This window comes from Oncorhynchus mykiss, chromosome 8 (genome assembly GCF_013265735.2).
Source record: "Oncorhynchus mykiss isolate Arlee chromosome 8, USDA_OmykA_1.1, whole genome shotgun sequence".
NCBI classification, from domain to species: domain Eukaryota; kingdom Metazoa; phylum Chordata; class Actinopteri; order Salmoniformes; family Salmonidae; genus Oncorhynchus; species Oncorhynchus mykiss.
Window position 1 is genome coordinate 73,347,330 of NC_048572.1, and position 16,853 is coordinate 73,364,182.

Here is a 16,853-nt window from a genome sequence, read left to right on the forward strand (position 1 = left end):
ATCACAAATTTGACATGCTCAAAAATACTGCAGAAATGCAAAATTGACTGGCCTGATGAACTCGGGATGGCCGGGCAGTGATAGTTGTTCCTTTCCATCGCTCGTTGTGTTGATTTCATCGTGTCCATTTGGTGATGTTTTTTTCACTTTTGAATCATATTGCAAATGCACGTGCATTTGCAATATGTTTCAATGGGCATTTACCATCACGAATTTGTCATGCTCAAAAATCCTGCAGGACTGCAAAATTGACTGACCTGATGAACACAGGATGGCTGGGCAGTGATTCTGGTTCCTCTCCATCGCTCGTTAGGGTTGATTTCAGAATGTCACTTTGGTGATGGTACCTCACTGTTTAAACATATTGCAAATGGACAATAGTCACCAGTAAATCACTGTCCATCCGTCAATTAGATATCATTCTGACACCAAACTGATACAAACTGACACCAAACCCACTTTTTCCAACTCGTTTAGTATCCAACTATCACATACTACAGAGCTGGCCCAAAATTCACAACGCCTTCTATTCAAACCATAATAAAAACATAAAACACATAGTTACGTTCCAGCTGCGGGTCCAGTTCTGATGTTATGTAAGCAAGCTTTCCAGATTATAGCCATAATCACATATAAGCTCCTTGCTGGCACTGCCAGATCTACAGTATAGTTATATTGCTCATACATTTGAGAATGGATTCTTCAAAGATTGAATAGTAGCCTATGGAACGACAATAGGGATTGAAGTTGTAACAATACTAGTATTGTACGCTTTTAGGATCTCTTTCAGCTCTCGTCTTCCAAGATTCACATTCTCTTATGGGAATGTACACATTTTCCAATGTGACATACTCACAATCATTGTCTATATTATTACAGTGTATCACTGTGGCATACTCACCATCATGGTGTATATTATTACAGTGTATCACTGTGGCATACTCACCATCATGGTGTATATTATTACAGTGTATCACTGTGGCAAACTCACAATCATTGTCTATATTATTACAGTGTATCAATGTGACATATATTATTACAGTGTATCAATGTGACATATATTATTACAGTGTATCACTGTAACATACTCATCATCATTGTCTATATTATTACAGTGTATCACTGTGGCATACACATCATCATTGTCTATATTATTACAGTGTATCACTGTGGCATACTCACCATCATGGTCTATATTATTATAGTGTATCACTGTAGCATACTCACCATCATGGTCTATATTATTACAGTGTATCAATGTGACATACTCACCATCATGGTGTATATTATTACAGTGTATCACCGTGGCATACTCACCATCATGGTGTATATTATTACAGTGTATCAATGTGGCATACTCACCATCATGGTGTATATTATTACAGTGTATCAATGTGACATACTCACCATCATGGTCTATATTATTACAGTGTATCAATGTGGCATACTCTCCATCATGATCTATATTATTACAGTGTATCAATGTGACATACTCACCATCATGGTGTATATTATTACAGTGTATCACCGTGGCATACTCACCATCATGGTGTATATTATTACAGTGTATCAATGTGGCATACTCACCATCATGGTGTATATTATTACAGTGTATCAATGTGACATACTCACCATCATGGTCTATATTATTACAGTGTATCAATGTGACATACTCACCATCATGGTGTATATTATTACAGTGTATCACCGTGGCATACTCACCATCATGGTGTATATTATTACAGTGTATCACCGTGGCATACTCACCATCATGGTGTATATTATTACAGTGTATCAATGTGGCATACTCACCATCATGGTGTATATTATTACAGTGTATCAATGTGGCATACTCACCATCATGGTGTATATTATTACAGTGTATCAATGTGACATACTCACCATCATGGTCTATATTATTACAGTGTATCAATGTGGCATACTCACCATCATGGTCTATATTATTACAGTGTATCAATGTGGCATACTCACCATCATGGTGTATATTATTACAGTGTATCAATGTGGCATACTCACCATCATGGTGTATATTATTACAGTGTATCACTGTGGCATACTCACCATCATGGTGTATATTATTACAGTGTATCAATGTGGCATACTCACCATCATGGTGTATATTATTACAGTGTATCAATGTGACATACTCACCATCATGGTGTATATTATTACAGTGTATCAATGTGGCATACTCACCATCATGGTGTATATTATTACAGTGTATCAATGTGGCATACTCACCATCATGGTGTATATTATTACAGTGTATCAATGTGACATACTCACCATCATGGTGTATATTATTACAGTGTATCAATGTGGCATACTCACCATCATGGTGTATATTATTACAGTGTATCACTGTGGCATACTCACCATCATGGTGTATATTATTACAGTGTATCACTGTGGCATACTCACCATCATGGTGTATATTATTACAGTGTATCAATGTGGCATACTCACCATCATGGTGTATATTATTACAGTGTATCACTGTGGCATACTCACCATCATGGTCTATATTATTACAGTGTATCAATGTGACATACTCACCATAATGGTCTGTCATTTTAAAGTGTTCACTGTGGCATTCTCATCCGCATTGTCTATATTATTACAGTGTATCAATGTGGCATACTCACCATCATGGTCTATATTATTACAGTGTATCACTGTGGCATTCTCATCCGCATGGTCTTTATTATTACAGTTGACCACTGTGGCATACTCACCAGCATGGTCTATATTATTGCAGTGTACCACTGGGGACATGGGTTAAAAGCTGGAATGCACACTATTTCCCTTTCAGGATGTGAAGCACAGAACGGAACTCTACCATAGACTCTGGAACCTACGCCCAGATCTCACCCTCGCACGCAGTTGGAGAGAGCTGCTCCGCTACACTATCAACTCCCCTGTAAGTTTTTTATGCCTTTGTCGCAGTCAAAGTGAAGAAAGACATGAAAAAATAGCACAAACACTTTTAACATAACAATGTTTTTTTTATTACACTGCACATATTTGATACACACATATGGCTTGTATTTTTATTGAAGAAAATACAAAAAGGACAATACAAAAATATGAAAAGGTTATTTTAATATACATGTATTGAAGCTGTCTTTAAAAAAAGCAATTTTACAAAGTTTGAATACTCACAAAAGTTGTAATTTCACTAAATGACTTCTGGCAATCATTGCGTGTTTAAGCAGCACAATTACACAGGCATCGACACATGAAAAAACATAGTGGATATTTAATGAAAATAGTAGATAAATGATATTGTACAATTCTCTGATACATAAATTATCTAAAAAAATAAAACAGATATTGCTGTGTGGTTGAAATGACATGGAAGGACAGGATGTACTGCGTTGTCACAGAGATGGGGTTATTTTTGTTGTTGGTGCAGTTGGCACAGTATATGTAAATCATTACAAAATGTATCACAAAGCTATAAGAAAGTACAATTCCACAGTTTTCCTGTTTTTAATATAAACGTCTGTTGAAGCAGCCTCATGGTCCCGATCTTCAACCTGAAGCATTTATGACAAGACACACCAACTCACTCAAATATAGACATGACATTCATATACTGGCACATGACAGACACACACATACACACACACACACTCATGGCAGTGCACACACACACACTCACAGTCACTCTGTCCTAACACTTGTGAGTAGCCATCTGGCACACACACAGTTATTTAATTACAGGGCTCAGTGGAGGCTCGTCCCAACCAGCAGAAAGAGACCCACCTGTCTATCTACTGTACACACTATTACACCTCCATTACCTATAACTACACTTCTATACAAACTACATTTCAGGAGACCTAAAAGCTGATTTTAATACAAAGCTTTACAAAAAAAGCTTCACTTCAGTTCATTCAAGTGGTGACAATCAAATCAAATATCGAGTTTGGATATAGTGCTATAGCTCGACTATATAACAAAGATTATTCGTAAAATAAACATCCTTCCTGTAATCAAGGAATTTGTTTCTGTTCATGCGTTTCTGTCATAGGCAGAATTATGAGCCTGAATCCATGTTGCCTGAAGTTACCAGACCAAGTCAATCTGTAGAGCAGCAGGTTCCATGGAGACCTTCACTAATGAAAGCACAATAGAGAAACAGTTCTCCAGATAGGAATTGAGAGCTGTGCTCCCCACGTTCTTCCACATTCACATGTCAGATGAGATGGTGAGCAACATGGGCGTTGCTGGCTGTTCAAAAGGCACGTGTGTGTGTGTGTGTGTGTGTGTGTGTGTGTGTGTGTGTACACAACTCTCCTCTTTTTTCAAATGTTTTCCAGTTTATTATTTCTCTGTGCCTTACAGACATGTCAGTTTTCAGTCTTGTTTCTTTGGCTGGTTGTTGAATGTATACAGTACAGACCAGTAGATGAAGTAAGTGATCTTTAAAACCTACAGCGGTAGGTAGCTGTACTCTAGTGGTCTGTACTATGCCATGGTGAGGTGGTTGCTCCTCTCTCTGATGTCTGTCATTGGGTTGGTTGGGTTCTTTACTGGGGTCACTGGTAGAGCTGAACTCCTGCCTCTGGGCTTGAACAGGTCAGATACAAAAAACACCTGGAGGATAGGAAAAAACGAGATTTATTTTGGAATATTGTCGATAATCAATTATATAGTAAAAACAGGTCAGACATGTTATTGATACAGACTGCATAACTGCATTATGTATATAGTAATTTGTATATTCAGTACTATTTCATCCTATGTAGTAAGTCATAGTTATAGTACTTACTATGCAGTAAGACACCAAGGCTCCCTGTGCGAAGCCAGCCAGGACGTCTGTGGGGTGGTGCTTGTGGTCGGAGACGCGGGACAGGCCGGTGTAGAACGACATCATGATGAGGGTGAACTGGGTCAGGGGGCGCAGGAGACGGGCTCCACGCCAGGTGAACCTGGACTGCAGGTAGAACTGGGAGGACCGGACAGAGGGGTAATGAATCAACACAGGGGGACAAGTAGAGGTGTGTGTGTGTGTGTGTGTGTGTGTGTATTTGGCTAAGACACATAACAGTAACTCACCACCAGATACAGCATGGTGTACATGGAAAAGGATGCATGCCCAGAGAAGAACGACTTCCTGAAAAGGAGAGAATAAACATGTTAATACAGTGTTGTTGTTACTATCCAGGTATGCCTTTCTCCTGGGTATTGAACTAAGCATTCACTTTGCATGAAATATAACCAGTATCACTTTAAACTAAGCATAACTTATACATTTATTTATAGAGCATTCATAAAGTCTTCATAAGCACTACATAGATGTTTCACAATCACAATGGAGTCATGTCAGAGTAATGTACCTGGCCTCCTGGACTTTGCTCTCGGGCCCATGACACTGGTAGTCTGTGATGTAGCCCAGGGAACAGTTAATGGTGGACCAATCGGGCTTGCACACGTCCAGGAAGTGGGGACGCATGCGGCCCACTGACACCTTGGCGATGTCCGTGAACGATTGGCTGACTGCGCAGCCAAAGATGAACACGCCCACCTGCTTGTAGAGGGCGGAGATGTAGGGGTTCCCTACGAAGGACTTGGAGCCCTCGTTCAGGTAGTGAATCCTATAGCTCTCCCCAATGATGATCTGATGGGGAAGGAACAAGGAGAGGATATGGTCATGTAATCGACAGTACAAGATGGCCGCTGTGGCAGTGAAATGGTAGTTAATGGACCCGGAGTCTACGGCGGCCATTTTTGTAGATTACATGACTTTATCTCTCACTAGTGATGATCTGACAGGAGGTATCAAGGAGAGGATACAGAAATACACAACTCTGCATGTATATATGGCTCATCAGTCAGGTCATCTACAAAGATGGCTGCTGTAGACCTGGGGCAGTCAAATGACTGTTAGTATAGCATACAGTTACTGTATGTTCTCTGTTCCATAGTAGTTATGAAGACACTTTTCCTATGTCAACAAAACTGAACCACGTATTCATTTCCTAAATATACCATGTGATAGAGTATCAGACATCCAATACACACTTGGAATTCAGTAAATCACAGAGGGTAAAACAGGTGAGACAGATCAGAGAGTAGAGAGGGACAATATTAGGAGTAATCAGAATGCGATATGAACAGTGACATCAATTCTGTAAACTTGCCTTGTGTGAGGACAAAAAGCTTTACATCTAAGACATGCAAATGTTTCTGTTTGTTCTTGAGGAAAACATCCATAAAAACACTACAGATCAAACCCTTGGTCTGTACCATTAACATCAAAAACTAAATGCATAACTTTCAGTATAGCTACAGTATGTGAGGGTGGGTAAGTATGTGAGTTGTGGACAGCACATGCAGAGGTTTTCAGTGGGTAAATAAACAAACGTAGACTGGACTAGAGGACGTGGACTGGACTTCAATAATTCACTAAAGCTGTTCAAGTTCAAATGCCTTTCCCTTCCCCACACCAGTCTAATCGACCTCCTGGCCACTAACAAATGGGAGAGAGGGAGTGAGTGGGGATAGAAGGAGCGAGAGATGGAGAATTAGAGAGGGAGGGAGTGAGGAGAGGCATGAGGGAGAGGGAAGGGGGGAGGGAGAAAGAGAGTGAGACAGGAGGGACGGACAGAGGGGTAGAGAAGATTAGAGAGAGGAAGGGAGAGAGGGAGAGAACAGTGAGGGAAGAAGAGCTGGGGAGAGAGAGAGGGAGAGAGCGAGGGAGATAAAGAGGAAGGGGTGAGAAGGATTGAGTGGGGAGAGAAGAAAAGAGGGGGAGAGAGAGGGAAGGAGAAAAGGAGGGATAAATGTAGAGGAATTGAGAAAGGAATGAGAAAGGGAAGTAGGGAGAGAGAGGGAGAGGGAGGGAGAAAAGGAGGGAAAAGGTAGAGGAATTGAGAAGGGAATGAGAAAGGGAAGTAGGGAGAGGGAGGGAGGGAGAAAAGGAGGGAAAAGGTAGAGGAATGAGAAAGGGAAGTAGGGAGAGAGAGGGAGGGCGGGGGCAGCACTTCTGGTTTTAATCAGGAGAAACGCTGAGCTAGGCGACATGGTGTCCAGATTTGGCCAGAGCAGGCTCACATCAGGGGCTAGTTAGTCTTCCACCTCACCAACTGACTTGTTTTCGCAGGGCTCTGATTTCACTAGTGGATGTCTGGGTGTTTTCTTGTTAGTATCTCGGTTTCATCGCAAAATTCTTGTCTAGGCGAAAAAACGTCTCTCTTTTAAAAAAAAAAAAACACATTCCTTGGGGGGAAAGTCCTATAGAGAGATTTTACAAGCTGATAACATGTATGTCTTTCTTTTTTCTTTCTTTCTCTCCACCTTGGAGCACTTCAGGGCCTGGCTGATCCAACTCAGCTGCTTCATGGCTGCTTCATGGGAGAGAAAAGAATACATCTGGTTCTCATTGTGTGACAACTGAGAGAAGATCAACTATGTGAATGAAACAGCTTTGTAGTAACTTTATGTAACTGTTACAGTTGTAACCTCAGAGATATTCAAAGGGGGGAAGAGGTTGTCTCGTGGCTTGTCTCATAAATGTCTAGTCGTCTCACAAATGATAAAAAGTAGACTCGTACACTCCCAGAGTTGTTTTTCTTTCCAGAGATGTTTTTTACGCCATGCCAATTTAAAGGGACACAGCCTCTATGCCTTTAATTTAAGACAGGCAGCTTCTCTCTCCGCTTTATCCGAGGGGCAACGAAGCATTAAATGACCTAATGCTACGAGTTTTCCAAGAGTTCAAGAAAGTCTAAGGCCAGCCAAAAGGCTCTGGGCCTCTGGGGAACATGGAATTTAACGTCACGTTCAGAAGAAGAAAATGAGCCTACAGCTCTTCTCCTGTGCCATCCACCACATTTCCAGGCCCATGAATTACAGAGTTTGACCGAACAACCATTGCGTCAACCATAATTACACAGGCCCAGGGAGATCCTTCTCACCATGCAAACCAATCCAATCGCCTCAACCCCTGACTGGGTCTGTTCAGTGGAATGCAACCTTACAGAAGGTTGAGGATAGAAATGTCTAGAGCAGCATACATGATCATCTGACCCTATTCTAGAGGACAGAGAAGCATGTCTGTTCTAGATAATCTATTACTATCTGAAAGTTCTTGAACGTTGCACTCCAAAGAATGCAACCCTGAGGTTAGACTTCTATTCAGTGAGAGGGAGCCCTACACCAGCAACAGATCTTCAGTCATCTTATAGTAAACAGCAACAGCCTGATCCATTTAACACTTCAACCCTCTAAACTCTTTTATAACACGTTCAACACTGGAACCATCTTAATCACACCAATCAAGATAACGCTAACAGCAAAACCAACTGGCGAATGTCGATTCTGATTTGCTCTTATCTAGTGCTACTCACAACACTAAAAGGCCTGACAGGTCTGGAAAACCATAGTCAATAATGCTGTTTTTCGACTGTAACACGAGTGTTACATTAGTGTATACACCCTTATGATATACTAGGGAAATTGTTTCTGTAGCTAGGTCTGGCAGTGAAGGGCAGAATCAACAACCTCTGCATAATCAAAACCGTTGTTTGTGAGAAGATGTTAAAGTTCACAGTTCGCCATTGTTATGTAAATGAAAGCTTGAAAGTACAATTGGCCCATTTAGAAACGGGTGCCGGCCCACGTAGATGGAAACAGAAAAGTCTGAGCCTTTTGGGTAAAAGACTGAGGTAAATCCTGTATGGAAATGCACCATAAGATACTAATTCCGCAATCTGTCAGTGAGCATGTAGGCACTCAGAGAAAGTTCAACTTTGAATGAAGTGTATTGGCATGGTGGTCAAAAAACAAACCAACTTGATCCTTGATAACATCCACTAGACATGATAGTTCAAAGGTGACTCGATCTGTGGTAACATTTAGTTGACGCATAGTACAGTGACTGAGACACACAGTGGGTGGCCCGGTAGACACACAGTACAGTGAGTAGGTGACGGTGTACACTGCTGAGACAATGAGGTGAAAAGTCGGGTGAACATACATTAGTGAGTAACCTGAATCCCAGATCTGTTTGTGCTGTCTTGACAACTCCAATGAAAACTCTTATACATAAGAGTTGGCCATTACAGAACAAACTGAACTGGGACTGGGGCTAATTAGCGAGTTAGAGTGACTTACAGAAAGGATGGTGATAAGAATGCCAGCAGCAGAAAGCACAGCGTCGCTTATGGTGTCTCCGTGTTTGGCCGCGTACTTGATGGACTCATCGTTGCAGTAAAAGCCTCGGTGGTAGGGCTGTACAGCACTAGTCTCTATGATCAGGAAAGGCAGGCCGGCTATGTACACACAGCAGCGATGAGGCAGAGAGAGAGAGAGAAAAGAAGGAGAGGAAGAGAGAGACAGAGAACGAGAGGGTCAATAAGGGGCTCCTAGAGGAGTGTCCACAGGTAGATGGCACAGCGATGGACAAACAGGGAATATGGGGGTCTCACTTCTCACTCTAAATGTATTTTGGCCCAATGGAATCCCCTACTGACCTTGGTCTGTTTCTGCTATAGCCAACTGGCATGACTAGAAAGGTGATCCCCAACTAGTAAATGTTAGGAAGCTATAAGAGTGTACGGACACGTTTAGATAGCCATTTAGTGCCTGGGTGAAGTTGGAGTGAGTCCCCTGTATGTGTTCCCTGCCCCTCCTGCTGCTGTGCCATGCTAAAGACTTACGGAGGTGACGGGCACAGTGAACCCGACAGCTACCAGGGCAGTGGTGGGCACCGTGCTGCTCTTATAGGACAGACTGATGCTGCTGGCATTGCAGAACAAGCCCCTCCGGTGGGGCACGATGGGAAACTTGTGCAGAAAGGCAGCAAAGAGTATCACTGCACACAGACAGACACACGAGAGCTGGGGTCAGCCCATGTATTCTAACTGGCATACAAACACACCACACACACACAACCTGTATTTCTGCAGTTAACCCACAACACTCACACAGCAAACACAGAAAGACACACCCACACACTTACCAGGGGCGGACAAATACACTTGCATGGGCTCTGGAAGGGAACTGTTGTTATGCAGTTGTCATCATAACATTGATCAACGTTTTCTTCACACAAACCTCAGCTGATAACGTTGTACATTTGTGTAATATAAAATGATACAGTGATCAGAATTGGACCTGTACCATGTTCAATTTGAGGAAAATATCAAGGGGACATGTCGGCTACAGCAAATAATCTACCAAATATCCGTTTAAGTGATAGAGCCTCTCGTTCTACCACCAGATAACACATGAACATCCTGTTGTTGCTATCTCTGTGTACTGAAATGACCCGGCCATTGACAATATTAACTTAATAACAGCAACTCCTGGAAAATGTAATAAAAAAAAATAAATTTACTGACATGGCAGCCAAGAAAGGGAAAGATCTGTCATTGTTAGAATCTGTAGCACCCATCATACCATGAATAACCAACATCAAACAGAGGCAGCTAGTACTAAAAGGGTTGGATGGTATCCATCACAGATAACTAAAGTGGAAAAAAAATGGGAGCGCTATCAGCCTTCCACCTCTTCCTTCCTCTACCAGAAAACAGCCTTTCAAGGATGAGACTTAAAGGTGCCTGAAGGGTGTTTTTGTCAAATCTAATTAGTGTCTTTGGCCACTTTTAGAGGTAAAAGAGCTTATACATTTATTTTACAACAAACAAATAACAAACATATTGGATGAGAAAATAAAATGTAGGCCAAGAGGACTAAAGGGGAAAAGTGGTACCCAGGAGAGTCCAACCCCCTGACAGAAAACATACTCTCTCTCTCGATCACATCAAAGTGGACCTTTACTGATGTTTGACGCTTTGAAGTGAACCTCTTGAATAATTCTGAAATGTATGAATACAAAGAAAAACAAACATTGGCTCTCTCTCTGGGTATAGGCTGAGGCCAGGTTGGGAGGGAAGGTCAAACTTGGGGTGCTGGCCTGGGTGCTGCAGAGCTGAGGCAGGGGGCTTGATGTCTTCCAACCCAAATGTCAACACACACCTCAGTATGCTTGTCTCCACTTGCCCTGCTCCAAGCTGCCTGAGCTTTGAAGTCCCAGCTGGAAACAGCTCATGTTACAGGCCAGTCTCTCTGCCTGATGGGAACCCCAGACCCTAACCACTCCTCCACTGGCCTCCCTCCCTCACATCCAAGAATCAACATGATTCACATTATTACTGGTACTGTTTTTACTATTACTATTCAAACAAATACCCTGACAGGAGCAACAATAAACCAGAAGACCATGTGAAGCTACTGTAGGTGTTTTCAGAGGTGTTAGAGCTGTAGCAGAGAGAAAACCTACTTTAAGTACCATCCGATCTTGACTGTCTAATCCGTTGGGCCTTTTTCATGGCCCTTGTGATGGGAGGGAATCAGCAGGCATTCCTCTCACAGCACAGTGCTTGGCTTGGCAGCTTAGGACCGCTGCTTGCTGATGATGTAGGCAGTGGTGGAAAAAGTACCCAACTGTCATACTTGAGTCAAAGTTAAGATTCCATAATAGAAAATGACTCAAGTAAAAGTGAAAGTCACCCAGTCAAAGACTACTTGAGTAAAAGTCTAAAGTATTTGGTTTTAAATATACTTAAGTATCAAAAGTAAAAGTAAATGTATGAATAATAAATAAAATCCTTATATTAGGCAAACCAGACAGCACAATTTTCTTGTTTTTAAAAATGCACATATTGCCAGGAGAACACTCCAACACTGAGACATCATTTACAAATGAAGCATTTGTGCTTATAGTGAGTGCGCCAGATCAGAGGCAGCAGGGATGACCAGGGTTGTTCTCTTGATAAGTGTGGGAATTGGACAATTTTCTGTCCTGCTAAGGACTACTTTTGGGTGTCAAGGAAAATGTATGGATTAAAAAGTAAATTATTTTCTTTAGGAATGTAGTAGTAAATGTAATAGTTGTTAAAAAATAAATAGTATGTGTATGAGTACCCCCCCAAAAAAAACTTAAGTAAAAATACTTTAAAGTACTACTTAAGTACTTTACGCCACTGGATGTAGGGAAGTGGAAAGAAAAAAAGAGGGCCCTGGTCACAGCTATGAATGTACAAGGCGTTAATCGTGGTGTCTTGATCTCACAGACCACCTTTAAACACATGATCATTTCCAAGACTCACAGAGTAGGCTGGCGAGTAAAAATGAGAGCAAGTTAAATAAAAGGAAATTGAGATGTTACAAAGTCTGTTTTTCCCATGATTCAGCTGTGTTGTCTTGCCCCGAGGCCCCCAAACCTGACATCCCATGCCACCAGACAGTGCAGCATCAGCATTCTGCAAGACATCTTGGGATTTCCCGTTTTACTCGCTTCACACAAGCGAGGGAAAACTAGTGCCCCGCTGGTTGCCAAGAACAACACCAGCCGAGAGGCGCATGTCTAATGCATTAGCTAGCATGATTGAGCAGGTAGAATCTTCTTTTACCAAAATCAAAATGGTGGTCTATTTATTATTTGGCTTTTCTATCATCGTAAGCGGATTACTTTAAAGCCCCAGTAAGGTATAACCAAACAACTTCCTCAAAGTGATGAGTTAGTACTCAAACTTTGCCTTATTTTCTCTCATGGAAAATTGGAAGCGAGAAACATTTACCTTGAGCTTATTGGGTTATAAGAATTCTTAAGCACGCCCATAGGACTTTTTAAAATTACAGTTTGTGGCGTCAATTCCACTATGGAAACTACAATCAATGTTTGGAACAGGCAAATAGAGGCTTGCATTGAATGTATTAAATTCCACCATATTTTGGGGGCATTTACCATAACACCAGTTGCTGAAGCTAAAATAAACAGACACATTTTCCACTTGCTGCCAATGCTCGTCCCACTGACATACTTAGTGTATACTACATGTATGATAGAGTATATACAGATGCCCTTGTTTTTACTTGTACCATTGTGTGCATGGCAGGCAGTACCCCCACAGAAACTACTCCCTGTCTGTCTGGTCGTGGTGCGGCGAGCAAACCCTGTTCTTATACTCTCATAATTCCACAGACTGCTGGGAGAGAGGAACGGAGGGGAAAAGATCACATTTGTGTTGAATTGTGGTTGCCAAAAATATTTGTGATGAATGCTTAATGTGGCAATCAGCAGCTGAAACAATAACAAAGTCCCTCCCAGCCACTGTTTTGGTAAAAAGCTGGGGGATGGGGCTGGAGAAATGTAACCACTCTCAAATTCATAGCCAGTGCTATTGATGCAAGGACTGACTATCCATGATTTCAAAATTATAGTTGTAATCATGTTTTGAGACTATACAGTGTTTATTTACATTTACTTTGTTTACAAACATTGGAGAAAAACATCTGTATATTTTGGGTTCTCACGGAGTGTGACAGTTGAACTAAGCTAATGAGGCATTTACAAGTTATATTCTTCAAAAATAAAAACACATTCAGTGCATTCGGGAAGTGTTCAGACCACTTGACTTTTTCCACATTTTGTTACGTTACAGCCTAATTCTAAAATAGATTCAATCGCTTTTTTCCCTTATCAATCTACACACAATATCCCATAATGACAAAGCAAAAACAGGTTTTTAGAAATGATTGAAAATGTATAAAAATAAAATATGACCTATTCAGAAGTATTTCAGACCCTTTACTCAGTACTTTGTTAAAGCACCTTTGGCAGTGATTATAGCCTTGAGTCTTCTTGGGTATGACGCTACAAGCTTGGCACACCTGTAATTGGAGAGTTTCTCCCATTCTTCACTGCAGATCTACTCAAGCTTTGTCAGGTTGGATGGGGAGCGTTGCTGCACAGCTATTTTCAGGTCTCTCCAGAGATGTTAGATTGGGTTTGAGTCCGGGCCCTGGCTGGGCCACTCAATGACATTGAGACTTGTCCCGAAGTCACTTCTGCGTTGTCTTGGCTGTGTGCTTAGGGTCGTTGTCCTGTTGGAAAGTGAACTTTCACTCCAGTCTGAGGCCCTGAGCGCTCTGGAGCAGGTTTCCATTAAGGATCTCTCTATACTTTGCTCAGTTCATCTTTGCCCCGATCCTGACTAGTCTCCCAGTCCCTGCCACTGAAAAACATCCCCACAGCATGATGCTTCCACCACCATGCTTCACCGTAGGGATGGTGCCAAGTTTTCTCCAAACGTGACGCTTGGCGTTTAGACCAAAGAGTTCAATCTTAGTTTCATCAGACCAGATAATCTTGTTTCTCATGGTCTGAGAGTCTTTAGGTGCCTTTTGGCAAACTCCAAGCGGGCTGTCTTGTGCCTTATACTGAGAAATGGCTTCCATCCTTCCACTCTACCGTAAAGGCCTGATTGGTGGATTGCTGCAGAGATGGTTGTTTTTCTCCCATCTCCACAGAGGAACTCTAGAGCTCTGTCAGTGACCATCGGGTTCTTGGTCACCTCCCTGACCAAGGCCCTTCTCCCCTGATTGCTTAGTTTGGCCGGGCGGCCAGCTCTAGGAAGAGTCTTGGTGGTTCCAAACATCTTCCATTTAAGAATGATGGAGGCCACTGTGCTCTTGGGGACCTTCAATGGTGCAGACATGTGTTGGTACCCTTCCCCAGATCTGTGTCTCGACACAATCCTGTCTCGGACCTGTATGAACAATTCCTTTGACTTTATAGCTTGATTTTTGCTCTGACATGCACTGTCAAAGGTGGGAACTTAAATCATGTCCAATCAATTGAATTTACCACAGGTGGACTTTATTTTTGTTTTTGCAAACATTTCTAAAAACCTGTTTTCGCTTTGTCATTATGGGGTATTGTGTGTAGATTGCTAAGGATTTTATTGTATTTAATCCAATTTAGAATAAGGCTGTAATGTAACAAGGCACTGCATTTCTGTATTTGCAGGGCAATAGAGAGACAGAGAAGTTTGTTGACAGGAGAACCTCTACTGACCTGAGATAACCTTATCAGAGACTATTTCTACTAAACAGTTGTGGGGTAAGAAGTGGCCATAGATGTCTCATGGGACACAGTCAACTCAGTCAGTAACCCTGTAGAAGTTGAATACTACATCTTCACCACAGAGTAATACCTCCATGTATTATACATTTCAACCCATCAAAGGAATAATACCTTCAAACTGTCAAGGGGTAAAAATGACTGGTCTCTGAAATGCATTTCATAACACCTTGTACTGTTGGCGTTGTGTTAAGTCACCAGCAGATCAAATACTACTAGGGCTTGGATCAGAAGACTTATTAGGGTCTTTCTTGGAATGACTGATTCATTCACCTTTGAGCTGTTTGGCACTTCCCCACCTTAGTGTTTTTGAGCCTGGTAAGGGATCATTCACTCGTAGCTCAGAAAGAGAGAGAGAGAGAGAGGGAAATATATGGCACCCAGAACATTAGCTGAACATATGGCTGACCTTGTCACCACTTTCCTTTAATCACACACACACACACACACACACACCAGATGTCACTTCAATAGAATTCCTGGCTTGTGGCATGTGAGACATTCTGTAAAATATCAAAACAGGCCAAATGAGTGCAACAAGTAAAAATACAACCCTCTTGTAGCAATTTATCAATGACCCTTTCCCATTTGCATTGTGGGCAATGGCATTCAAATAACAAATATTGTCATGAGAAATCATTGCCTTTCTAAAGGGGAGAAAAACGTTTCAACTATTTTTGCTGTTTAATATATATATATATATATATATATATATATATATATATATATATATATATATATATCTTGGATAAAGAATGATGTTGCTCAGAGATTGCTTGGATTAATTATTATTATTAGACTGACAGTTTCTGGATTTGACATAATTATGGGATTAACACTCTAGCTCAACTATGATGACAAACTAACATTGTCCCAGAACACTATGCTGCTTATTAACATGAATAACATCATTAATGAAAATAATACAACATATGATAATTCGCATAACCAGATTTTATGCAAATAAAAAACATGTTGACTCACTTCACATCCGAAAATCATTAAACATCTATAGAAATGAAAGGCAGAAAATCTCACCTAAAAACAAGCAGACGAGATCCATACCGACGAGCAACTTTCTCCTGCTGTTGTCTTTACAGTTGTTGTTATTCCGGGAAGAGCTTCCTCCATTCCTTGTCTCTGGTGCCATTGTCTTCTCATAAATTAAACAGCGTTGCATTTATAGGCCCCTTGAATGGTTTTCCAAATTAAAGAAAGAAAGCGTGGCAAAGTTGCAGCCTGCAGTCCCGTTAACTTCTCCTAGTCAGTTATTGAGTTACCATCAGCTGAGAGATGATTTTAAATAGTTTTCCATATATTGTGCTGATAAATTCAAATGAGATGTGTCGGTTTTTCTGATAGTAATGTAGACCTTCAAGTTAACTGCAAGGGTTTATTTCTTTCTCGTTTATTCTGCTCGTTCTGTGTTCTTTCGTTGTTGAGCCAGCTTCTAATAATCCTTGAGGACCACCGAAGGTTTAGTTGTGCTCCCACCTCCGGTGACCGCCTCCTACAAGACCCACGGACCTCCCCCTACAGCCAGTAGTGATGGGCATTCCGGCTCTTTTCAGTGAGCCGGCTCGTTCGGCTCAGCTCACCAAAAAGAGCCGTCTCTTTTGACTCACAAACGGATCTTTAAAAAGTCAAACAGTTTGCCAAAGTTTGACTATGATTGGTGTCAAAACAATTCTAATTAAATAAAATCATACTCTACCTTAACCACAATGTATTTAAAAATGCATTGGCTTGTTATGAAAAAAAAAATGCTATTAAACATTTGCATTTAAAGTAGAACTTTTTAATGTATATAAACAAAGTGCATATAAATGTAACAATTCAAAATGAAAACAATCTGAACAACATAATAATAGAATATTGCACCACATCAAAGAAA

General features: G+C 41.2%; 1 protein-coding gene across 2 annotated transcripts; it reads right to left on the reverse strand.

Moving 5' to 3' along the window:
• Positions 1 to 3,106: 3,106 nt before the first annotated feature.
• LOC110530523 (phospholipid phosphatase 3) lies at positions 3,107 to 16,486 on the reverse strand. Of its 2 annotated transcripts, none has more exons than XM_021613676.2 (6): positions 15,998 to 16,480; positions 9,145 to 9,302; positions 5,367 to 5,647; positions 5,086 to 5,143; positions 4,799 to 4,975; positions 3,107 to 4,623 (listed from the first exon to the last, which is right to left on the reverse strand). In XM_021613676.2, the coding sequence occupies exons 1-6, from the start codon at positions 16,137 to 16,139 to the stop codon at positions 4,495 to 4,497; spliced, it is 945 nt and encodes a 314-aa protein (XP_021469351.1). In that variant the 5' UTR covers positions 16,140 to 16,480; the 3' UTR covers positions 3,107 to 4,494. The 2 variants fall into 2 exon arrangements, with proteins under 2 accessions (XP_021469351.1, XP_021469352.1); XM_021613677.2 differs by lacking the exon at positions 9,145 to 9,302 and adding an exon at positions 9,690 to 9,844 and having other exon boundaries at positions 4,324 to 4,623; positions 15,998 to 16,486.
• Between the last annotated feature and the right edge of the window lie 367 nt (positions 16,487 to 16,853).

Bases quoted from the DNA above. Each gene is read 5' to 3' on its own strand.
- LOC110530523 (XM_021613676.2), bottom strand. From the start codon at position 16,139: ATGCAACGCTGTTTAATTTATGAGAAGACAATGGCACCAGAGACAAGG. The intron at 9,303-15,997 runs GTGAGATTTTCT...GTGTGTACATAG, and splicing joins TCTCGTCTGCTTGTTTTTAG to CCGGCCTGCCTTTCCTGATC. The intron at 5,144-5,366 runs GTACATTACTCT...TCTCCTTTTCAG, and splicing joins AGCAAAGTCCAGGAGGCCAG to GAAGTCGTTCTTCTCTGGGC.